General features: G+C 45.6%; 3 protein-coding genes across 3 annotated transcripts; all 3 read left to right on the top strand.

Annotated features, from left to right (window-relative positions):
- Positions 1–427: 427 nt before the first annotated feature.
- Positions 428–10384, top strand: LOC124018572 (afadin- and alpha-actinin-binding protein-like). The gene is made up of 11 exons (XM_046333906.1): positions 428–460; positions 1064–1132; positions 1224–1347; positions 3100–3169; positions 3353–3473; positions 5034–5187; positions 5497–5600; positions 7301–7462; positions 7788–7899; positions 9632–9815; positions 10165–10384. The coding sequence occupies exons 4-11, from the start codon at positions 3102–3104 to the stop codon at positions 10262–10264; spliced, it is 1005 nt and encodes a 334-aa protein (XP_046189862.1). The 5' UTR covers positions 428–460; positions 1064–1132; positions 1224–1347; positions 3100–3101; the 3' UTR covers positions 10265–10384.
- Positions 10385–10812: 428 nt separating this feature from the next.
- Positions 10813–12126, top strand: LOC124018573 (nanos homolog 3-like). The gene has a single exon (XM_046333907.1). It carries the CDS (start codon positions 10954–10956, stop codon positions 11593–11595), a length of 642 nt encoding a protein of 213 aa, XP_046189863.1. The 5' UTR covers positions 10813–10953; the 3' UTR covers positions 11596–12126.
- An 11206-nt stretch (positions 12127–23332) lies between these two features.
- LOC124018598 lies at positions 23333–25634 on the top strand. The gene has a single exon (XM_046333943.1). The coding sequence runs from the start codon at positions 23348–23350 to the stop codon at positions 23951–23953; it is 606 nt and encodes a 201-aa protein (XP_046189899.1). The 5' UTR covers positions 23333–23347; the 3' UTR covers positions 23954–25634.
- The last annotated feature ends 458 nt before the right edge of the window (positions 25635–26092 follow it).

Genomic DNA, 26092 nt, shown 5'->3' with positions numbered 1-26092 from the left:
CCTCATCTCACTGGAAATGATTGGGAGTCCCACAGGGCGGTGCTCTGTGGCAGGTGTAAGCTGTCATTGTCAATAATTGTTTGTTCTTAACTGACTTGCCTAGTTAAATAAAAAATTATCACTTACCACCTCTGCCCCCCCCCCCTCCCTCTCTACTCATACCACCATCCAACCCCTGCCCGTCTCTACTCATGCCACCATCCAACCCCCTCTCTACTCATACCACCATCCAACCCCCTCTCTACTCATACCACCATCCAACCCCTCCCCTTTCTACTGTCTCCACCCCTCCAACCCCCTACTCTCCTCCATGGGGACCAACCCCCCCTCTCCTCTCTCCTGTCTCTCCAGGACACTCCTGGTCCATGGGGAGCCTAGCCCCCGTCTCAGTAACCTGTCTCTCCATGCCTCCTGGTGGTCTGGCAGGGACGAGCACAGAGAGACAGGGCCCTCCCTTTGGGTAAGCTTGTGTGTGGTGTGTGTACTTAACAAATGAACATTGTGGGTTTGAGAGTCAGTCAGGTGAGAATGCGAGTGATAGAATAGTGTGTTTTACTGTGTTAACAACTCATGCCAGCAGCATAGCACCCTGCATCCCTGGCTTCTCAAGCATCTGGCCCCTGGATGGGAGACCAGATGCTGCTGAAGTGGTGTTGGAGGACCAATAGGCCCCACTCTTTCCTCTGGTCTAAAAAAATATCCCAATGCCCCAGGGCAGTGATAGGGGATATTGCCCTGTGCTGTCTTTCGGATGGGATGTGTATGTACCTCGGCCTAAACATCAGCGCCACAGGTAACTTCCACAAAGCTGTGAACGATCTGAGAGACAAGGCAAGAAGATCCCATGGGACTCATAAGAGTAGAGGTGTTTACCCTGGTGTCCTGGCTAAATTCCCAATCTGGCCCTCATACCATCATGGCCCCCTTATCATCCCCAGTTTAGAAAGGGCTCATTCATACCCCCCTCCATTCCCCAGGTCATTGCTGTAAATGAGAATGTGATCTCCGTTAACTTACCTGGTAAAATATGGGTTGATTAAAAAAGAAAGTGTTTTGTTCGCAGGAGCAACTGGTTGAGAGAAATCAGCACGTTGCCAGACTACAGGATGCACTGAGACGCGAGAGAGAGAAGGTGTGTCTCATGTATCATGAGTTTGATGGAAAATATCAACCATGTTGATGAATAACCATTTCCCTCTTTATCTATTTCACACACTCTGAAGGGTTCCAGCCTGCAGTGTCGGTGTAATCAGCAGGGGTCAGAGTTGAGGCGTAGAGAGCAGCACAGCGCCAGACTTAAGGAGAGACTAACCCAACTTGCAGAGAGACACAGAGAGAGAGGCGCCTGTAAGGATCTCTGTCTAACCATCTCTCTCACACTTTAATGTGTCCTCTCATATTCCATCCCACTCAATCTTTCTCTCTAAATGTCTCCTAATCCTAAACCCACACACCATTCTACCACTCTCCTTCTACCTACCTATTGTAATGACCTCTGCACAGAGGGAGAGGGCTTCAAGGGCCGCTGCATTTGGGTGGGGGAGGCTGTGAAACTCTCCTGCTGTTGTTGGGCTCATGAGCTTTGACACCTCATGTCACACTTCAGTGCTAATTGAATTTGCTTGCAACTAAGGTAACCTTAGCATTCAGTCCTTATAAATAAATTACAGTAATATATTTAACTTTTTCTTATTGGCTTTAAGAATCTTCCCCCTTTTTTTTCAATTTTTGCCTAAAATGACCCAAATGTAACTGGCTGTAGCTCAGGTCCTGAAGCAAGGATATGCATATTCCTGATACCATCTGAGAGGAAACACTTTGTGGACATGTGAAATGAATGTAGGAGAATATAACACATTAGATCTGGTAAAAGGTAATACAATGGAGAAAACTGTTACTTTGAAATGCAAGAGAAAAGCCATAATGTATGTAAACTTTGACTGATCCAATGAATCATTGAATTTCTGTTCAAAATGTTGTATCAAGACTGCCCAAATATGCCTAATTTGTTTAACAACTTTTCCAGTTCCAAACTGTGCACTCTTCTCACAATACCATGGTATTCTTTCCCTGTCGTAGCAACTGTAAAGTGGACAGTGCAGTTTGATTAACAAGTATTTAAGCTTTCAGCCAATATCAGATATGTCCTGGGAAATGTTCTTGTTACTTACAACCTCATGCTAATCGCATTCGCCTACGTTAGCTCAACTGTCCTGCGGGGGATCCACCAATCCTATAGAGGTTAAGAGGTTTTTAAAGTACCTTCAGACTAAACATGATTAGCTCTCTCTCAATTCAATTTCAATTGAAGGGGCTTTATTGGCATGGAAAACATGTTCACATGTGAACAATACAATAATGTACAGTAAACATTACACTCACAAGTTAGACATTTCAAAAGGGAAAATAAACGTCTCTTTTCTGAATGTTGATAATTAGCGGGTATCAACCTAATTCTGCTCTGCATACATTTATTTGGTGTTTGACGTTGTACACTGTATTGTACATGCATGTACATGTATTCTGCATGCAGAATCTCAATTTTGTGTTTGTCCCATTTTGTGAATTCTTGGTTGGCGAGCGGACCCCAGACCTCACAAGCGTGAAAGGCAATGGGTTTTATAACTGAATCCAGTATTTTTAGCCGGATCCTAATTGGTATGTCGACTTGAGTTTCTTTTGATGGCATAGAAGGCCCTTGCCTTGTCTCTCAGCTCGTTCACAGCTTTGTGGAAGTTACCTGTGGTGCTGATGTTTAGGCTAAGGTATGTATCATTGTCTGTGTGCTCCAGTGCAATGGGGTCTAGATGGAATTTGTATTTGTGGGCCTGGCAACTGGACTTTTTTTGTCTAACTGAGATTTTGTCAGGGCCCAGGTCTGGCAGAATCTGTGCAGAAGATCTAGGTGCTGCTGTAGGCCCTCCTTGTTTGGTGACAGAAGCACTAGGTCATCAGCAAACAGTTGACGTTTGACTTTGGATTCTAGTAGGGTGGGGCCGGGTGCTGCAGACTGTTCTAGTGCCCGCGCCAATTCGTTGATGTATATGTTGAAGAGGGCGGGGCTTAACTGCATCCTTTTCTCTCTCCCTCTCTCTGTAGCCATGGAACTGTTGAACCCGGTGCCCAGAGGTCAGGTGAAGAGGGACAGACCAGCCAGGACCAACGGAAGGTAGTGAGAGTCCAAAATGGCACCCTATTCCCTTTATAGTGCACTAGTGTTGACTACTGGGGCTGTGGACTCCGGTTGGAACCCTGGAGATCACCTATTCTGATCCAGGAAATTGAGATGCAGGCTAATGTTCCATCCCAGCACTAATGCACCTGATCTACCCCCCCCCCCACCCACCCACAGGAAGGAGGAGGCAGCGCTACGTGTGATGCTGGAGCGGCGAGAGGCGGAGTTGAGGGAGGCCATGAAGCTCCGACACAAACTCACCACGCTACTGCACGCGCTCAGAGCAGACATGGAACGGGTTAGAAGGCTCCTATAGCTCAGAGCAGGGTGACGGTGGCCCTAGACACTGTTTTGCATTTCCTCCACTAATGATTTAAGGTTATGATTGGGGGAGGGGATGCTGGTCCTAGACCTGTACCTAGGGGAACCCCTCCCGGTGTGTTTCCTGGTCCTGGGGAGAGGTCTCCACCAAAGGGGTGCCTTAGTACGAACACATCCTGGTTCCCAGGACCAGGCGGGGCGGGGTCTTGGGGTGGCGGAAGGGGTGGCGGAAGGGGCGGGGTCTTGGGGTGGCGGAAAAATGTACCCAATTTTCATACTTAAGTAAAAGTACAGATACCTTTTAAGAAAATGACTCCAGTAAAAGCAAGTCACCCGGTAAAATACTACTTAAGTACATTTAAAACCAAATACTTTTACTCAAGTGTCAAAGCTCAAAGTATAATAATTATTTACGGATAGCCACGGTCACAGTTCAACATTCAGACATCCTTTACAAACGAAGCATGTGTGTTTAATGAGTCCTCCAGATCAAAGGCAGTAGGGATGACCAGGGATATTCTCTTGATAAGTGTGTGAATTAGAAAAATGTTCTCTACTGCTGAGCATTCAAAGTGTAACAGTACTTTTGGGTGTCAGGGAAAATGGAGTAAAAAGTCCATTCTTTTCTTTAGGAATGTAGTGTTGTAAAAGTAATCAAAAATACCCCAAAAAAACTACATTTTACTGAAGTACTTTACACCACTAGGAGCACTGCTGTAGCCCCCACAACCCTACATACTGGCACAGATCTGAGAGGACTAGATGTGTGGAAACAGTACAGCAACACCTTATTAACCTTCCTATCAAGTCCCTTCAGATGGGGTGGGAGGAAGGGGCCATGGGAGGAAGGGGCTTCTTGGGGTGGGAGGAAGGGGCTATGGAAGGGGCGGGGTCTTGGGGTGGGAGGAAGGGGCTAAAGGGCTCTTGGGGTGGGAGGAAGGGGCTGGAAGGGGCGGGGTCTTGGGGTGGGAGGAAGGGGCTATGGAAGGGGCGGGGTCTTGGGGTGGAAGGAAGGGTCTATGGAAGGGGTCTTGGGGTGGGAGGAAGGGGCTACAGATGGAGCAGGGTCTTGGGGTGGGAGGAAAGGGCTGTGGAAGGGGCGGGTCTTGGGGTGGGAGGAAGGGGCGGTGTCTTGGGGTGGGAGGAAGGGGCGGGGTCTTGGGGTGGGAGGAAGGGGCAGGGTCTTGGGGTGGGAGGAAGGGGCGGGGTCTTGGGGTGGGAGGAAGGGGCGGGCTCTTGGGGTGGGAGGAAGGGGCGGGGTCTTGGGGTGGGAGGAAAGGGGCGGGCTCTTGGGGTGGGAGGAAGGGGCTACTGATGGGAACTGAAACTTGGGCACGGTCAGCAGGGGAGAACATTTTTGAACATTCAGCTATAAACATGTTATGTAGAACTAACATGCCTCTCGATGCATGGAATCATGTCAGTTCTATTCATGGCATTTCTATCTGCAATATTTGGCAACTGAACCCAACCCTGGGTATGGTGAGAGGATTGAGCTGATTGGCCGAAAGCTACTACTTTGTCACTTTTCCCACAGACCCTATTGGACACTGTGGGTGACCAGGAAGAGGACCCAGACAGCGCCAAGATGCTGGTCCAGTCAGAGGAGTCCCTGGGCGAACATGTGACAGGGGGTGTGTTCCAGGGATGGAAGTGTGTGCAGAGGAGACTAGGGGACCTCCTGAGTCAGGGTGAGAGGGGATGAAGCGTGTGCAGAGGAGACTAGGGGACCTCCTGAGTCAGGGTGAGAGGGGATGAAGCGTGTGCAGAGGAGACTAGGGGACCTCCTGAGTCAGGGTGAGAGGGGATGAAGCGTGTGCAGAGGAGACTAGGGGACCTCCTGAGTCAGGGTGAGAGGGGATGAAGCGGCACCGTGTTCCCTACGTAGTGCACCACTTATGAACATAGGGCCATTTTGGACTCACACAGCGACTTGTAGGAGATAAACATGGATTTGTTTTTATGACTAAAGAAATATTCAGTGGTTTTTGTGTGTATAGGTCACGTGGCTGTGGGGACTGACCAGGATAAGCTCTTGGCCCAGCTAGAGACAGAGTTGGATCAGAGTCAACAGTTGGTCAAACTGCAGCAGCATCTACTACAGGTGGACTATACCCGCTACAATGTTATGGCTCGTTACTAAAGAAACCGACACCCGCTACAATGTTACGGCTAATTACTAAAGAAACCGACACCCGCTACAATGTTACGGCTCGTTACTAAAGAAACCGACACCCGCTACAATGTTACGGCTAATTACTAAAGAAACCGACACCCGCTACAATGTTACGGCTAATTACTAAAGAAACCGACACACGCTACAATGTTACGGCTACCTAAAGAAACCGACACCGCTACAATGTTACGGCTAATTACTAAAGAAACCGACACACGCTATAATGTTATCGCTAGTTACTAAAGAAACCGACACACGACAATGTTACGGCTCATTACTAAAGAAACCGACACTCGCTACAATGTTACGGCTCGTTACTAAAGAAACCGACACCCGCTACAATGTTACGGCTCGTTACTAAAGAAACCGACACCCGCTACAATGTTACGGCTCGTCACTAAAGAAACCGACACCCGCTACAATGTTACGGCTCGTTACTAAAGAAACCGACACCCGCTACAATGTTACGGCTCGTTACTAAAGAAACCGACACCCGCTACAATGTTACGGCTAATTACTAAAGAAACCGACACCCGCTACAATGTTACGGCGGCTCTTTACTAAAGAAACCGACACACGCTACAATGTTACGGCTAATTCCTAAAGAAACCGACACCCGCTACAATGTTACGGCTAATTACGGAAGAAACCGACACACGCTATAATGTTATCGCTAATTACTAAAGAAAAACCGACACGCACAATGTTACGCTATAATGTTATCGCTACAATGTTACTAAAGAAACCGACACCCGCTACAATGTTACAATGTCACTAAAGAAACCGACACCCGCTCAATTACTAAAAGAAACCGACACCCGCTACAATGTTACGGCTCGTTACTAAAGAAACCGACACCCGCTACAATGTTACGGCTCGTTACTAAAGAAACCGACACCCGCTACAATGTTACGGCTCGTTACTAAAGAAACCGACACCCGCTACAATGTTACGGCTAATTACTAAAGAAACCGACACCCGCTACAATGTTACGGCTAATTACTAAAGAAACCGACACCCGGCTAATTACTAATGTTACAATGTTACTAATTACTAAAGAAACCGACACCCGCTACAATGTTACGGCTAATTACTAAAGAAACCGACACGCGCTACAATGTTACGGCTCGTCACTGAAGAAACCGACACAGACTGGCGTTCATAGAAACACACGTATGTGACCAGCTGGGTTCAAACCTGTGAAACACAGGAATGTTAATCTGCTGAGCTGGTTTAGGCATTAACTTGGCAGCTAAGGCGAGCTTTGAAATGTTGGACAAAGTTACATAGTTATCTTTCTCTCCGGTTCTCCATGTCATCCCCCTTCTCCGTGTCATCCCCCTTCTCCGTGTCATCCCCCTTCTCCGTGTCATCCCCCTTCTCCGTGTCATCCCCCTTCTCCGTGTCATCCCCCTTCTCCCGTGTCATCCCCCTTCTCCCGTGTCATCCCCCTTCTCCGTTCTCCTGTGTCATCCCCCTTCTCCCGTGTCATCCCCCTTCTCCCGTGTCATCCCCCTTCTCCCGTGTCATCCCCCCCCGTTCATCCCCGTGCCCCCCTTTCATCCCCTCTCCTCCATCTCTACCTACCTTCCCTCCCCCATCTCTACCTACCTCCCCCCCTCCCCCAGGACAGTGTGATCACTCCGGTCCCGGCCGCTCTGACAGACTGCTACTTCCTGGAAGAGTGGGAGCGGCTTCAGGACAGCTGGGCGGAGCTAGAACACCAGAAGCGGAGCTTCCATAGGGAGAGACGGGCCTTCACCGACGCCGCCATCCGATTGGGCCACGAGGTGAGGGACGGGAGAGACAGGAAGGGGGAGGGAGTGAAAACGGTCTCCTTGGATTGAAAGAAAGATTAGAGGGATGGGTGGTTTGGGAAAGAGGGAAACCAAGTCAGTTGTACAACTGAATGCAGTCACCTGAAATGTCTTCTGCATTTAACCCAACCCCTCTTAGTGACGTGTTTGACTGTGATTATTACGTACTTAGTGTCTCAAATCAATTCAATTTTTTATTGGTCACATACATGGTTAGCAGAAGTTATTGCAAGTGTAGCGAAGTGTGTGTGTGTGTGTGTGTGTGTGTGTGTGTGTGTGTGTGTGTGTGTGTGTGTAGAGACGTGAGTTTGAGCAGCAGAGGGCCTGTGTGGTGAAGCAGCAGTATCTGTTTGACTCTCCGTTGGGGAGGACGTTGCAGCGTCACAACAGGAGAGAGAGCACCGTCCTCAGTGAGTCAGCATAAATCTTGTTCTATACATCTACTGTATATACATGACCAGAAGTATGTGAACACCTGTTGGTCAAACATCTCATTCCAAAATCATGGGCATTAAAATGGAGTTGGTCCCCCTCCACTCTTCTGGGAAGGCTTTCCACTAGATGTTGGAACATTGCTGCAGGGACTTACTTCCGTTCAGCCATGTGCATTAGTGAGGTCGGGCTCTGTTGGGCAATTAGGCCTGGCTCATAGTCGGCGTTCTAAATTTTCCCTAAGGTGTACGATGGGGTTGAGGTCAGGGCTCTGAGCAGGCCAATCAAGTTCTTCCACACCGATCTCGGCAAACCATTTCTGTATGGACCTTACTTTGTGCACAGGGACATTGTCATGCTGAAACAGGAAAGGGCCTTCCGCAAACTGTTGCCACAAGGTTGGAAGCGCAGAATCGTCTAGAATGTCATTGTATGCTGTAGCATTAAGATTTCCCTTCAATGGAACTAAGGCGCCCGAACCATTAAACAGCCCCAGAACATTATTCCTCCACCACCAAACTTTACAGTTGGCCCTATACATTGGGGCTGGTAGTTTTCTCCTGGCATCCTCCAAACCCAGATTCGTCCGTCGGACTGCCAGATGGTGAAGCGTGATTCATCACTCTAGAGAAGGCGTTTCCACTGCTCCAGAGTCTAATGGCAGTGAGCTTTACACCACTGTGTATGGTGATCCTAAGCTTGTGTGCGGCTGCTCGGCCATGGAAACCCACTTCATGAAGCTCCCGACAAACAGTTATTGTGTTGATGTTGCTTCTAGAGGCAGTTTGGTACTTATTAGTTACTGTTGCAACCGAGGACAGACTATTTTTACTCGCTGCATGCATCAGCACTCGGTGGTCCCGTTCTGTGAGCTTGTGTGGCCTACCACTTTGCGGCTGAGCTGTTGTTGCTCCTAGATGTTTCCACTACACAATAACGGCACTTAGTTGACAGGAGCAGCTCTGGTAGGGCAGAAATTTGATGGACTGACTTGTCGGAAAGTTGGCATCCAATCACTGTGCCATGTTGAAAGTCAGTTGGGCCATTCTACTGCCAATGTTTGTCTATGGAGATTGCATGGCTGTGTGCTCGATTTTATACAGCTGTCAGCAACGAACGTGGCGGAAAAAGCCGAAGCTACTAATTTGAAGGGGTGTCCACATACTTTTGTCATGTAGTGTATATTGGGGATTCCCGAGTGGCGCAGCGGTCTAAAGCACTGCATCTCAGGGCTGATGCGTCACTACAGACACCCTGGTTTGATTCCGGGCTGTATCACAACCGGCCGTGATTGGGAGTCCCATAGGATGGCGCACAATTGTCCCAGCGTTGTCCGGGTTTGGCCGCGGTAGGCCGGCCATTGTAAATAAGAATTTGTTCTTATCTGACTTGCCTAGTTAAATTTAAAATATTGGCCATATACCACAAACCCCTGAGGTGCCTTATTGCTATTATAAACTGGTCACCAATGTAAATTTTACTTTTGTTTTTGTCATACCCATGGTACATGTCTGATATACCATGGCTTTCAGCCAATCAGTATTTAGGCTCCAACTACCCAGTTTATAATCAACAATGAACACTACATACTGCTAGATATTTGCAAAAGTGTTACTAGTTTGGTTTGAACTATAGTTATTGCTTTACTAACGGGTTTTACTATAGCATCGTATTTTAGTCACTTCAGGGGATTCCTGTGTGCACTCTCAGATCTCTCAGATTCTGATCACATGATCTTGTCCGGCTGTCGGCCGGCCACGCCCTCCTCTGCCGAGTCTGGGATCATACCCTGGTTAGAGTCATCGGGGTCTCTGCAGGTTCATGGCAAGGTCAAAGTTCACACGCCCAGCACCCCAGAGCTCTACTCTGCCCTCCAACTGCCCTACAGCTGCAGGTCAGGCCCAGACATGTCCTAGCTCAAATGGCCCCCTATTCCCTATTTGGTGCTCTGTTATTGACCAGGGCCTGGTCAGACGTAGGCCACTATATAGGGAATGGGATGTCATTTAAGATGTGGACCTAGTTACTAAACTGTTAAATCCATCCAGTCTTTGTCATCTTTCTTCAGTAAGATATTTTATTAATCACCCCCAAAGGGAAAATCCTTATTAGTGATTGAGGTAATCACAGATCTTATATGATTACAGATGGATTTTTGTTGTAGATTGGTGTGTGTGATATATATATATATATAGAGAAAATAAATTCTGCCATTACCCCACCCTGTCCCTCCAACTCTGCAGGTCCAGTGAGAGTGATGTCCAGTCAGAGTGCTGGGATGTGGGGGCAGAGAGGCTCCAGTTCGCCCCCCCTGGTCCTCACCTGGACGGGTCATTTCAGTAGTATTGCTGTTTTATATGTCGTTTCCATTGTCTGTTTCAGTTGTATGTTGTTCCTTTTGTCGTTTCTATTGTGTTTTATCAAATCGTTTTTCAATGTGATTAATAAAGATTATTTGTTTGACACGTTCCTTCTCTACTAATGTTTACTGGAATGACTCGATGAGCCAGGAGAAATGCTACAATAACTTAATGGTGGTAGTAGTGAACAGCGAGGAAGTCGAAGCAGTTTTGAATTTTAACAGAGCAAGAAGGCAACCCGCTCAGTGATATTTTATTAAAATAGGCTATTATAAAACATATTATTATAACTAAGAATTCCAATCTAAGTCCTAACTATTTAGACCCTAGAATAGATTAAACAGTTATATTTGAAGTTTTTAATATTGTTGAGGTAAAATTGTATCCCAAATAGTTGATCTTCTAAAATGGCCAATTTAGCTGGTGTCCGTTTGAAACCATTTGATTGGCTGTTGTCGCGTGCCACGGACTCCGCACTGCTGGCGCACGACACCATCTGATTGGCTGCTTTCCAAAACACGGAAAACCCCAAAGATGCATGTTGTCAAGCTTGCCTTTAGTCGAGTTCTCAATGAATTGAACCCATCGCGTTGTTCAGAAGTTCAGACACCGCTTTCTTTATTCTGGCACATCCTGATTGTCAGACACTAGTCTGCTGGGAGTCTGAACGATATGATTTGTCAACTCCAACAGCTACCGCGTTACATGGAGTCCGAAAACAGGAGATTCCAACCGTGGCGGGACTACATGAAGCTAGCGGACGCAGTGCGGGAGATGCAGTTAGGGAACTTCACATCAGAACCGTCAACTGTTGAGGGTCATGACTCCGGGATATGCTCGACCATGGTGGAATTTGAAGAGTTTCCGCCGCGAGTCTTGCTGTTACCGATAACACCTGTGACGACACCACCCCTATGGCACGACATGGAACCCCTGGATTCCGAAATCGTCCCCTTGCATAAACACGTTGCTTTACGTCCGAGCAGCACCGAGGGTCCCGAGCCCCCTACAGCAGCGTCCAGATCCTCCGCGGGCACCCGGGTCCAGAGGGAGAGAATGAAGGCGACCCGCTCTAAGACACCGGAGGAGGTGTCATCACCTGAGCGCCAGTCCTGCAGCTTCTGCAAACACAACGGGGAGTCTGAGTCTGTGTTTGGGTCCCACAGTCTAAAGGACCAGGATGGGGGCGTGGTGTGCCCGTACCTGCGGCAATATATCTGCCCTCTATGCGGGGCCACCAAGGCCAAAGCCCACACCAAGCGCTTCTGTCCCCGGGTGGAAACCACCTACAACTCGGTCTATGTCAAGTCATAGAAGCGCCAGCTCTGGTCCAGGCCGTTTACTGTGCTACCCTCTAGACCTACTAACATAGTCAACTTGTTGTTGCGAGATGGGTGGGACCAGAGCTAGAGAAGCGCTGGAGAGACTTCAGGCTGTTGTTTTGCAGACTTTCTTGAGCGTCTCTAAGCGCACTGTATGCGGACAATTGTAAGAGGATTTACGAGTGGATATTTAGCTTAGACGCAGTTTGGAACAGGCTGACAAGTTTGTAGACTGTGTAATTTCCTGTTAGTCGTGTGATTTTTATTATTTATTTCCTTGACTTTTTCTCGTGTTTTTTCAACCATTGACGCGTATTTCTGTGTATTTATGACGTGTGATTATTTGCGTGCATTTATTTTCAACACATTTTGGGTTTTAGGTAGTTTTTTTTTACTTTAAAGTGTAAATGTCTCTGTCTGTCTGTGACCAAACTAACTGCGTCTTTACATGTTGCTGTGAGATTTTGTAAAACCTCCCAACCTCTAGTACTGTGTCTACTAATAAACCGCCCTTATCAACAAACTCTCACTGCAGAATTCGACGTTTATCCACGTTTCTCCCTGCTACTTTGGGGAGGAAACGGAAGTGTTGTCTTGTTTTGAGACTTGTTTTCCTGACTTTAAAACGACATGCTCTAATCTAACTGTACATCTGCAGGTCTACAGGCCTAAAATAACTATTATAAGAAAATTACTATTGACAAGACAACTGCTATTTTAAGATGTGGTGTGCGCTCTGCACACCACATAAAATAGCAGTTATCTTGTCAATAGTAATACTTTGTATTTCTCATTTACCATGCTAGCTACTATTAAGCACTGTTATACTTGTATTTGAATTACTTTAATAGATCTAGAAGTGTTCTTTTTTATTTTAAATTTGACTTTTCAACCTCGATGCATCTTACATTGGTTGTACAGGACTTTAATGTTAAGTCTAATGTCACTTTAAAGAACTGCTCTACCCTGTTGCTCTACCCTGTTGCTCTACCCTATTGCTCTACCCTATTGCTCTACCCTATTGCTCTACCCTATTGCTCTACCCTATTGCTCTACCCTATTGCTCTACCCTATTGCTCTACCCTATTGCTCTACCCTGTTGCTCTACCCTATTGCTCTACCCTATTGCTCTACCCTATTGCTCTACCCTATTGCTCTACCCTATTGCTCTACCCTATTGCTCTACCCTGTTGCTCTACCCTGTTGCTCTACCCTGTTGCTCTACCCTGTTGCTCTACCCTGTTGCTCTACCCTATTGCTCTACCCTATTGCTCTACCCTGTTGCTCTACCCTATTGCTCTACCCTATTGCTCTACCCTATTGCTCTACCCTGTTGCTCTACCCTGTTGCTCTACCCTATTGCTCTACCCTATTGCTCTACCCTGTTGCTCTACCCTGTTGCTCTACCCTGTTGCTCTACCCTGTTGCTCTACCCTATTGCTCTACCCTATTGCTCTACCCTATTGCTCTACCCTATTGCTCTACCCTATTGCTCTACCCTATTGCTTTACCCTATTGCTCTACCCTATTGCTCTACCCTATTGCTCTACCCTGTTGCTCTACCCTGTTGCTCTACCCTGTTGCTCTACCCTGTTGCTCTACCCTGTTGCTCTACCCTATTGCTCTACCCTATTGCTCTACCCTATTGCTCTACCCTATTGCTCTACCCTGTTGCTCTACCCTGTTGCTCTACCCTGTTGCTCTACCCTATTGCTCTACCCTATTGCTCTACCCTATTGCTCTACCCTATTGCTCTACCCTATTGCTCTACCCTATTGCTCTACCCTATTGCTCTACCCTGTTGCTCTACCCTGTTGCTCTACCCTGTTGCTCTACCCTGTTGCTCTACCCTGTTGCTCTACCCTGTTGCTCTACCCTGTTGCTCTACCCTGTTGCTCTACCCTATTGCTCTACCCTGTTGCTCTACCCTGTTGCTCTACCCTGTTGCTCTACCCTGTTGCTCTACCCTATTGCTCTACCCTGTTGCTCTACCCTGTTGCTCTACCCTGTTGCTCTACCCTGTTGCTCTACCCTATTGCTCTACCCTGTTGCTCTACCCTGTTGCTCTACCCTATTGCTCTACCCTGTTGCTCTACCCTGTTGCTCTACCCTGTTGCTCTACCCTGTTGCTCTACCCTGTTGCTCTACCCTGTTGCTCTACCCTATTGCTCTACCCTATTGCTCTACCCTATTGCTCTACCCTATTGCTCTACCCTGTTGCTCTACCCTGTTGCTCTACCCTGTTGCTCTACCCTGTTGCTCTACCCTATTGCTCTACCCTATTGCTCTACCCTATTGCTCTACCCTATTGCTCTACCCTATTGCTCTACCCTGTTGCTCTACCCTGTTGCTCTACCCTGTTGCTCTACCCTGTTGCTCTACCCTATTGCTCTACCCTATTGCTCTACCCTGTTGCTCTACCCTGTTGCTCTACCCTATTGCTCTACCCTATTGCTCTACCCTGTTGCTCTACCCTGTTGTTCTACCCTGTTGCTCTACCCTATTGCTCTACCCTATTGCTCTACCCTATTGCTCTACCCTATTGCTCTACCCTATTGCTCTACCCTATTGCTCTACCCTATTGTTCTACCCTGTTGAATAGTATGGTTGTGTATTATTATACATGTATTCTATAATAATAACAATAATATCTGCATTGGCGACTCCTGTGGGTCTTAATTATCAGCGAGGTGTCCCTAAAAAGGTGTCCCTTTCTGCACATCATATTTGTCTCAAATATCATTGTTTTTCATAAAAAGTGCCCTACTTTTGATCTGGGGCCATAGGGCTGTGGTGAAAAGTAGTGCACTATATATAGGGTTGTGGTCTAAAGTAGTGCACTATATAGGTCTGTGGTCTAAAGTAGTGCACTATATAGGGCTATGGTCTAAAGTAGTGCACTATATAGGGCTGTGGTCTAAAGTAGTGCACTAAATAGGTCTGTGGCCTTGGGCTCAGATGTTTTTCATTAAGCCTCGAGGCCTTGGGCTCAGATGTTTTTCATTAAGCCTCGAGGCTTTGGGCTCAGAGATGTTTTCCATTAAGCCTCGAGGCCTTGGGCTCAGAGATGTTTTCCATTAAGCCTTGAGGCCTTAGGCTCAGAGATGTTTTCCATTAAGCCTCGAGGCTTTGGGCTCAGAGATGTTTTTCATTAAGCCTCGAGGCTTTGGGCTCAGAGATGTTTTCCATTAAGCCTCGAGGCCTTGGGCTCAGAGATGTTTTCCATTAAGCCTCGAGGCCTTGGGCTCAGAGATGTTTTCCATTAAGCCTCGAGGCTTTGGGCTCAGATGTTTTCCATTAAGCCTCGAGGCTTTGGGCTCAGATGTTTTCCATTAAGCCTCGAGGCTTTGGGCTCAGAGATGTTTTCCATTAAGCCTCGAGGCTTTGGGCTCAGAGATGTTTTCCATTAAGCCTCGAGGCTTTGGGCTCAGAGATGTTTTCCATTAAGCCTCGAGGCTTTGGGCTCAGAGATGTTTTCCATTAAGCCTCGAGGCTTTGGGCTCAGAGATGTTTTCCATTAAGCCTCGAGGCTTTGGGCTCAGAGATGTTTTCCATTAAGCCTCGAGGCTTTGGGCTCAGAGATGTTTTCCATTAAGCCTCGAGGCTTTGGGCTCAGAGATGTTTTCCATTAAGCCTCGAGGCTTTGGGCTCAGAGATGCTTTTCATTTGCATCCTTATTCAGACATTGCTCCGCCCACATCAGTTCAATGCATCGAATGGGGTTGGAGTTCAGGGAACACAGGCTTATGTTACCACATATAACAATGTGCATTTCATAAGTATTCTAAAAAAAGTGTGTATATAAAGTATTAAACGATACTGTAAAACCACAACGATGACATGACCCGTCAAGTAAGTTTTTATAAGTCATCGCGTACAGTGCAGGATAAACCGTCAGAGTAATATGAAGTGGAGGCATGAATTCATGTTCACATTTACAGCTTCATATTCCCGGGCTTTTCATTACTAAGACCTTTAGGCAATATTGTCTGGAGGGGGAAAATCCCAAAACATTCTCTTTTTAAAAGAGTATTATTTATATCACCTCCCCTGTCTGATATCTTGACTTTCTCTATGCCACCAGATCTTACGGTCACGGGAGAAGAGCTGTCAGACTGTACGGCATTACTCAATGACACTGACCCCAATCTCAAATTCACTATGGAATGTGACACTCAACGTGTTCATGACCTCGATATGTGGATTGAGAAATCAAATGGAACCCTGTTGACAACTCTGTATAGAAAAGAAACGGACAGAAATACTCTACTACAGGCGGACAGCTTCCACGCTGAGACATTTAAAAAGAGGACTTCCAAGAAGCGAGTTTTTCAGTCTGTGCGGTATATGCCACTCCGGACAACCTAGAAAAGGAAGCGGAGGTGCGCAATAGGACTCTAAGGAGCCGCTACTCTCCACGATGTGTGGATGGAGCTTGATTTGGCAATGGGGAAAACACGAGATGGAGTACTATAAATTTGACCCACGAGCTAAATAAAGAACACTGTAATGTTCACCACCACATATACTTTGAACTCGCGCAAAGTGGGAGATGCTGTCAAGACACACATGTTTTATCATCGGACCCAGCTCTGCCAGCTGAATTTAAGAACCCACCACATATTGAATAAAAGAGAGGTCGCAATTTACGCAACAAATTGGTCCATGCCAACTGCCAGCCACAAAATAAAGTGAACCAGGCGCTTTTATTCCCTCTTCCGAATGGTAGCTATAAATGCAGAGGCTGCGCACTGTGCATCAGTGCCACGTACCTAGTGGTTCGAGCGTTCGGCCACTAACCGAAAGGTTGCAAGTTCGAATCCCCGAGCTGACAAGGTACAAATATGTCCTTTTGCCCCTGAACAAGGCAGTTAACCCACTGTTCCTAGGCCGTCATTGAAAATAAGGATTTGTTCATAATTAACTGACATGCCTAGTTAAATCAAATAAATGCCTGTTCATGTTGTGTTGACTTCAAATGACTCTGATGCTTTTTCTTGCACTCTACCCGACGATTTATGAAAACTTACTTCCACGTCCTCGTTGTGGTTTTACAGTCATGTTTAATACCTTTAACGTCCTCGTTGTGGTTCTACAGTCATGTTTAATACCTGTAACGTCCTCGTTATGGTTCTACAGTCATGTTTAATACCTTAACGTCCTCGTTGTGGTTCTACAGTCATGTTTAATACCTTTAACGTCCTCGTTGTGGTTCTACAGTCATGTTTAATACCTGTAACGTCCTCGTTGTGGTTCTACAGTCATGTTTAATACCTTTAACGTCCTCGTTGTGGTTCTACAGTCATGTTTAATACCTGTAACGTCCTCGTTGTGGTTCTACAGTCATGTTTAATACCTGTAACGTCCTCGTTGTGGTTCTACAGTCATGTTTAATACCTGTAACGTCCTCGTTGTGGTTCTACAGTCATGTTTAATACCTGTAACGTCCTCGTTGTGGTTCTACAGTCATGTTTAATACCTTTAACGTCCTCGTTGTGGTTCTACAGTCATGTTTAATACCTGTAACGTCCTCGTTGTGGTTTTACAGTCATGTTTAATACCTGTAACGTCCTCGTTGTGGTTCTACAGTCATGTTTAATACCTTTAACGTCCTCGTTGTGGTTTTAGTCATGTTTAATACCTGTAACGTCCTCGTTGTGGTTCTACAGTCATGTTTAATACCTGTAACGTCCTCGTTGTGGTTCTACAGTCATGTTTAATACCTGTAACGTCCTCGTTGTGGTTCTACAGTCATGTTTAATACCTGTAACGTCCTCGTTGTGGTTCTACAGTCATGTTTAATACCTGTAACGTCCTCGTTGTGGTTCTACAGTCATGTTTAATACCTTTTATGTACACATTTCATTAGAATACTGATGAAATGCACATTGTTATATGTGGTAACATAAGCCTGTGTTCCCTGAACTCCAACCCCATTCGATGCATTGAACGGATGTGGGCGGAGCAATGTCTAAATAAGGATGCAAATGATAAGCAGCTCTGACGAAGGCCTGGAAGAGCAGTGATACTATCAAGAGCGGTGTGAGGGTTTCTTCTGTCTTCTTCATCTCATACTGGTTAGTTATTAAAGCCGCATGTTTCATAGAGACACGACTGAGATGAGGAGATGTACAATAACCAAAGATTCACCTTCGTGGTCATTTATTTTATAACACATTCTACAAAACACAGTAACTACATACTGTTCCAAACTGATGTCCTCAGGCAGAGGAGAAGAAAAGAGCCCTTAAATGGTATACCCTTAAACCGGGTGGTACCTTTTTTTTATGCCAATAAAGCTACCACCCGGTTACTCAACCCTGCACCTTAGAGGCTGCTGCACTATATACACAGACATGGAATCACTGGCCACTTCAATAATGGAACACTAGTCACTTTAATAATGTTTACATACTGCTTTACTCATATCATATGTATATACTGTATTCTATTCTACTGTATTCTATTCTACTGTATTCTATTTTACTGTATTCTATTCTACTGTATTTTAGTCAATGCCACTCCGACATTGCTCATCCTAATAGTTATATATTTCTTAATTATATTATTTTACTTTTAGATTTGTGTGTATTGTTGTGAATAGTTCGATACTACTGCACTGCTGGAGCTACTGTAGGAACACAGGCATTTAGTTAGACACTACTGCACTGCTGGAGCTACTGTAGGAACACAGGCATTTAGTTAGACACTACTGCACTGCTGGAGCTACTGTAGGAACACAGGCATTTAGTTAGACACTACTGCACTGCTGGAGCTACTGTAGGAACACAGGCATTTAGTTAGACACTACTGCACTGCTGGAGCTACTGTAGGAACACAGGCATTTAGTTAGACACTACTGCACTGCTGGAGCTACTGTAGGAACACAGGCATTTAGTTAGACACTACTGCACTGCTGGAGCTACTGTAGGAACACAGGCATTTATTTAGACACTACTGCACTGCTGGAGCTACTGTAGGAACACAGGCATTTAGTTAGACACTACTGCACTGCTGGAGCTACTGTAGGAACACAGGCATTTAGTTAGACACTACTGCACTGCTGGAGCTACTGTAGGAACACAGGCATTTAGTTAGACACTACTGCACTGCTGGAGCTACTGTAGGAACACAGGCATTTAGTTAGACACTACTGCACTGCTGGAGCTACTGTAGGAACACAGGCATTTAGTTAGACACTACTGCACTGCTGGAGCTACTGTAGGAACACAGGCATTTAGTTAGACACTACTGCACTGCTGGAGCTACTGTAGGAACACAGGCATTTAGTTAGACACTACTGCACTGCTGGAGCTACTGTAGGAACACAGGCATTTAGTTAGACACTACTGCACTGCTGGAGCTACTGTAGGAACACAGGCATTTAGTTAGACACTACTGCACTGCTGGAGCTACTGTAGGAACACAGGCATTTAGTTAGACACTACTGCACTGCTGGAGCTACTGTAGGAACACAAGCATTTAGTTAGACACTACTGCACTGCTGGAGCTACTGTAGGAACACAAGCATTTAGTTAGACACTACTGCACTGCTGGAGCTACTGTAGGAACACAGGCATTTAGTTAGACACTACTGCACTGCTGGAGCTACTGTAGGAACACAGGCATTTAGTTAGACACTACTGCACTGCTGGAGCTACTGTAGGAACACAGGCATTTAGTTAGACACTACTGCACTGCTGGAGCTACTGTAGGAACACAGGCATTTAGTTAGACACTACTGCACTGCTGGAGCTACTGTAGGAACACAGGCATTTAGTTAGACACTCCCCTGTGTTACTACTGCACTGCTGGAGCTACTGTAGGAACACAGGCATTTAGTTAGACACTACTGCACTGCTGGAGCTACTGTAGGAACACAGGCATTTAGTTAGACACTACTGCACTGCTGGAGCTACTGTAGGAACACAGGCATTTAGTTAGACACTACTGCACTGCTGGAGCTACTGTAGGAACACAGGCATTTAGTTAGACACTACTGCACTGCTGGAGCTACTGTAGGAACACAGGCATTTAGTTAGACACTACTGCACTGCTGGAGCTACTGTAGGAACACAGGCATTTAGTTAGACACTACTGCACTGCTGGAGCTACTGTAGGAACACAGGCATTTAGTTAGACACTACTGCACTGCTGGAGCTACTGTAGGAACACAGGCATTTAGTTAGACACTACTGCACTGCTGGAGCTACTGTAGGAACACAGGCATTTCACTACACCCACAATAACATCTGCTAAACATGGGAATGTGACACGATGAAACTTGATTTGATTTATAGACCGTCTTTATTATTATAACGTTGTGTCCATATAACTTGACAAACATTCAGTTCTCATCTGGGTTGATACTTTGGATCATTGTTCTCAAACTGATCTGGAGTTTTCAAGTCAAAACATAAATACCGATTAACTTCAAGTGAGCCTCCGCTATGTGAAGACTGTTACCCATGAGCCCTTGGGGGCCGTTGGGATGATGGTTCAGTGTGTTTCCCCAATTTAATTTCCCTTTTGTAGTTGAACTATTTGCACATCATGACAACACTGTATATATACATAATATGACATTTGAAATGTATTTATTCTTTTGAAATGTATTTATTCTTTTGAAATGTATTTATTCTTTTGAAATGTATTTATTCTTTTGAAATGTATTTATTCTTTTGAAATGTTGTGTAATGTTTACTGTTAATTTTGTATTTCACTTGAAACATTGAATTGAGAGAGAGAAGAGATGGAGGAGGGCTTGTTCTCCTCCTCCCCTGTGTTAACTAAGGAGAGTTTCTTATCTATGTGTCCATCTGAGCAGACAGCCATCTAGCCAATCAGAGCTCAGAGATCTGTGGGGCGGATCAGGCTTACTTCTAAAGTTCATTAGGTCAAAGCTCATCACTAGGAGAAAGTGGTGAAGCAGTAGAAGGATGGAGGGAGAGGAGGGAAAAGAGAGGAAGACTCACTTTAGGTAGGAGAGTTCTCTGATCAGGCCACAGACCAGTTCTGTAGCGTCTTCATGCCCTTCCTCTTTCTCCTCTTCCTCTTTCTCACTAGTTAAGAGGAGGGCCACATGTGCACTATATGGGGAATAAGGGTTCATGGTAGGCATCAAAACAAGCCAATACAAAGTTATAAAATAGTGTACTAGTTCTAGGAAGATGGATAAATGTATCTGACCAGTAGTGTTACTGAAACAATATTAAATATCTAGATCTAGATCAGTGGTTATCGCTGGGTACTGCAGGTGGTATATCTAGATCAGTGGTTATCGCTGGGTACTGCAGGTGGTATATCTAGATCAGTGGTTATCGCTGGGTACTGCAGGTGGTATATCTAGATCAGTGGTTATCGCTGGGTACTGCAGGTGGTATATCTAGATCAGTGGTTATCGTTGGGTACTGCAGGTGGTATATCTAGATCAGTGGTTATCGCTGGGTACTGCAGGTGGTATATCTAGATCAGTGGTTATCGCTGGGTACTGCAGGTGGTATATCTAGATCAGTGGTTATCGCTGGGTACTGCAGGTGGTATATCTAGATCAGTAGTTGTCGTTGGGTACTGCAGGTGGTATATCTAGATCAGTGGTTATCGTTGGGTACTGCAGGTGGTATATCGAGATCAGTGGTTATCGTTGGGTACTGCAGGTGGTATATCTAGATCAGTGGTTATCGCTGGGTACTGCAGGTGGTATATATAGATCAGTGGTTATCGCTGGGTACTGCAGGAGGTATATCTAGATCAGTGGTTATCGCTGGGTATTGCAGGTGGTATATCTAGATAAGTGGTTATCGTTGGGTACTGCAGGAGGTATATCTAGATCAGTGGTTATCGCTGGGTATTGCAGGTGGTATATCTAGATCAGTGGTTATCGTTGGGTACTGCAGGTGGTATATCTAGATCAGTGGTTATCGTTGGGTACTGCAGGTGGTATATCTAGATCAGTGGTTATCGCTGGGTATTGCAGGTGGTAATCTTGCAGGTGGTATATCTAGATCAGTGGTTATCATTGGGTACTGCAGGAGGTATATCTAGATCAGTGGTTATCGCTGGGTATTGCAGGTGGTATATCTAGATAAGTGGTTATCATTGGGTACTGCAGGAGGTATATCTAGATCAGTGGTTATCGCTGGGTATTGCAGGTGGTATATCTAGATCAGTGGTTATCGTTGGGTATTGCAGGTGATATATCTTGCAGGTGGTATATCTAGATCAGTGGTTATCATTGGGTACTGCAGGAGGTATATCTAGATCAGTGGTTATCGCTGGGTATTGCAGGTGGTATATCTAGATAAGTGGTTATCGTTGGGTACTGCAGGAGGTATATCTAGATCAGTGGTTATCGCTGGGTATTGCAGGTGGTATATCTAGATCAGTGGTTATCGTTGGGTACTGCAGGTGGTATATCTAGATCAGTGGTTATCGTTGGGTACTGCAGGTGGTATATCTAGATCAGTGGTTATCGTTGGGTACTGCAGGTGGTATATCTAGATCAGTGGTTATCACTGGGTACTGCAGGTGGTATATCTAGATCAGTGGTTATCGTTGGGTATTGCAGGTGGTATATCTAGATCAGTGGTTATCGTTGGGTACTGCAGGTGGTATATCTAGATCAGTGGTTATCACTGGGTACTGCAGGTGGTATATCTAGATCAGTGGTTATCGCTGGGTACTGCAGGTGGTATATCTAGATCAGTGGTTATCGTTGGGTACTGCAGGTGGTATATCTAGATCAGTGGTTATCACTGGGTACTGCAGGTGGTATATCTAGATCAGTGGTTATCGCTGGGTACTGCAGGTGGTATATCTAGATCAGTGGTTATCACTGGGTACTGCAGGTGGTATATCTAGATCAGTGGTTATCACTGGGTACTGCAGGTGGTATATCTAGATCAGTGGTTATCGCTGGGTACTGCAGGTGGTATATCTAGATCAGTGGTTATCGTTGGGTATTGCAGGTGGTCCGCAATTTCTGGGGGGATAAAAAACAACAATCTTCCACAAATAATAACAGTTGAGGTTACTGAGCTCTTCAGTAAGGCCATTCTTTATTTTGTTTTACTTTTTACCCCCTTTTCTCCCCAATTTCGTGACATCCAATTGGTACTTACAGTCTTACCCCATCGCTGCAACTCCAGTACGGACTCCGGAGAGGCGAGGTTCGAGAGCCATGCGTCTTCCGAAACATTACCCGCCAACCTCTCCTTCACCCCCATTCCCTCCACCCATCCCTCCAACACCGCAGTACCAATACTATTACTGGAATGACTCGATGAGCCAGGAGAGATGCTACAATAACTTAATGGTGGCAGCGAGGAAGTCGAAGCAGTTTTGAATTTTAACAGAGAAAGGAGGCGACCCGCTAAGTGATATTTTATTAAAATAGGCTATTATAAAACATCTTATTATAACTAAGAATTATAATCTAAGTCCTAACTATTTAGACCCTAGAATAGATTAAACAGTTATATTTGAAGTTTTTTAATATTGTTGAGGTGTAAAATTGTATCCCAAATAGTTGATCTTCTAAAATGACCAATTTCGCAGTTGTCCGCTTGAAACCATTTGATTGGCTGTTGTCACCTCCCACCGCCTCCGCACAACACCATTTGATTGGCTGTTCTCCAAAATGCGGACAGGTCAAAAGGTGCGTATTGTCCAACTTGCCTTCAGTTTAGTTCTCAATTCATTGAACCATGGCATCGTTTAGTTATCAACTCCAACACCGACCGAAAATGGAATCCGAAAATAAGAGTTTCCAACTGTGGCGGGACTACATGAAGCTAGCGGACGCAGTGCGGGAGATGAAGTTAGGGAACTTCACATCAGAACCGTCAACCGTTGACGGTCATCACTCCAGTATATGCTCGACCATGGTGGAATTTGAACAGTTCCCGTCGCGAGCCTTGCTGTCACCGATAGCACCGGTGGCGACACCACCTCTACGGCACGAAAAGGAATCCCTGGATTCCAAAATTGTCCCCTTGCGTAAAGACGCTCCTTTACATCCGAGCAGAAGCGCGGGTCCCACGACTCCTACAGCAGCGTCCAGACCCTCCGTGGGGACCCGGGTCCAGAGGGAGAGAAAGAGGGCGACCCGCTCCAAGATGCCGGAGGGAGCGCCATCACCTGAGCGCCAGTCCTGCAGCTTCTGCAAACACAACGGGGAGTCTGAGTCTGTGTTTGGGTCCCACAGTCTAAAGGACCAGGATGGGGGCGTGGTTTGCCCGTACCTGCGACAGTATGTATGTCCTCTCTGCGGGGCCACCGGGGCTCAAGCCCACACCAAGCGCTTCTGTCCCCGGGTGGAAACCACCTACAACTCTGTCTATGTCAAGTGACAGAGTTGTCTATGTCAAGTGGCCGTTTACTGCGCTACCCTCTAGACCTACTAACATAGTCAACTTGTTGTTGCGGGATGTGTGGGACCAGAGCTAGAGAAGCGCTGGAGAGACTTCAGGCTGTTGTTTTGCAGACTTTCTTTAGCGTCTCTAGCGCACTGAGTGCGGACACTTGTAAGACGATTTAGGTGTGAATATTTAGCTTAAAAGTCGTTTGGAAAAGCCTGACTAGTTTGTAGACTGTGTAATAGCCCGTTTATCGTGTGATTTGATTTATTTATTTACTTTTTCTCGTGTGTTTTCAACGTTTTTCACTTATTTCAATGTATTTATGACGTGTGGTTTTTCATTATTTGCGTGCCCGTGCACTTGTTCTTTAGAACACATTTTGGTTTTGAGTTTTCTGTTTTAACTTTAAAGTGTAAATCTCTCTGTCTGTCTGTGACCAAACTAACTGCGTCTTTACACGTTGGTGTGAGATTTTGTAAAACCTCCCAGCCTCTTCCTGTAGAATTAGACGTATATCCACGTTTCTCCCTGCTACTTTGAGGAGGGAAAAAAAACTGGATTCCAAAATTGTCCCCTTGCGTAAAGACGCTCCTTTACATCCGAGCAGCAGCAAGGGTCCCAAGACCCCTACAGCAGCCTCTGGACCCGGGTCCCCTCCGGACACGGAGAGAAGGAAGACGACCTGCTCCAAGACACAGGAGGGAGCGCCAGTCCTGCAGCTTCTGCAAACACAACGGACAAAACTCAACGTTTCTCCCTGCTACTTTGGGAAGGGTTGTCTTGTTTTGAGACTTGTTTTTCTGACTATTATTTTAAAACTATATGCTCTAATCTAACTGTACATCTGCAGGTCTACAGGCCTAAAATAACTTATAAGAACAATTGCTATTGACATCAAGACAACTTCTGTTTTATGACGTGGTGTGCAGAGCTACTTTTGTGTCATTGTAATTTGCCGTGCTAGCTACTATTTTAGTGTTATACTTGTTTTTTTAAAGATCTAGAAGTGTGGTTTCTTGTTTCTTGTTTGTTTTACTTTTCAACGTGTATGCTACTTAGATTAGAGAAGAAGGCCAAACAAATGATTGATTCATCCAAATCATAGACTGTCCTCTCTGCGGGGCCACCGGGGCTCAGGCGCTTCTGTCCCCGGGTGGAAACCACCTACAACTCGGTCTATGTCAAGTCATAGAAGCGCCAGCTCTGGTCAACTTGTTGTTGCGGGATGTGTGGGACCAGAGCTAGAGAAGCGCTGGAGAGACTTCAGGCTGTTGTTTTGCAGACTTTCTTTGGCGTCTCTAAGCGCACTGTATGCGGACACTTGTAAGACGATTTAGGTGTGAATATTTAGCTTAAAAATCGTTTGGAATAGCCTGACAAGTTTGTGGACTGTGCATTAGCCTGTTTATCGTGTGATATGTTTTACTTTTTCTCGTGTGGTTGAATTTTTTCTCTCACTTATTTCTATGTATTTATGACGTGTGGTTTTATTTGCATACCCGTTCAGTTGTTCTTTACACATTTTGGGTTTGAGTTGTCTGTTTTTACTTTAAAGTGTAAATGTCTCTGTCTGTGACCAAACTAACTGCGTCTTTACATGTTGCTGTGAGATTTTGTAAAACCTCCCAACCTCTAATACTGTGTCTACTAATAAACCGCCCTTATCAACAAACTCTCACTGCAGAATTCGACGTTTATCCACGTTTCTCCCTGCTACTTTGGGGAGGAAACGGAAGTGTTGTCTTGTTTTGAGACTTGTTTTCCTGACTTTAAAACGACATGCTCTAATCTAACTGTACAAATGCAGGTCTACTGGCCTAAAATAACTATTATAAGAACATTACCATTGACATCAAGACAACTTCTGTTTTATGACGTGGTGTGCAGAGCTACTTTTGTGTCATTGTAATTTACCATGCTAGCTACTATTTTAGTGTTATACTTGTTTTTTAATAGATCTAGACGTGTGGTTTCTTGTTTGTTTTTTTAAAACGTTTATAACTAACCAGTCTAAAAAAATCCCAGCATAAAGATCACCTTTACCACTAAGACCTAAAGTCTACCTGTAGACAATGCCCTATATAGTGCACTACTTTAGACCACAGCCCTATATAGTGCACTACTTTAGAC

This window comes from Oncorhynchus gorbuscha, unplaced genomic scaffold (assembly GCF_021184085.1).
Source record: "Oncorhynchus gorbuscha isolate QuinsamMale2020 ecotype Even-year unplaced genomic scaffold, OgorEven_v1.0 Un_scaffold_550, whole genome shotgun sequence".
NCBI lineage: Eukaryota > Metazoa > Chordata > Actinopteri > Salmoniformes > Salmonidae > Oncorhynchus > Oncorhynchus gorbuscha.
The sequence above is the reverse complement of the archived record's forward strand: the minus strand, read 5'-3'. Positions and strand labels throughout refer to the sequence as shown.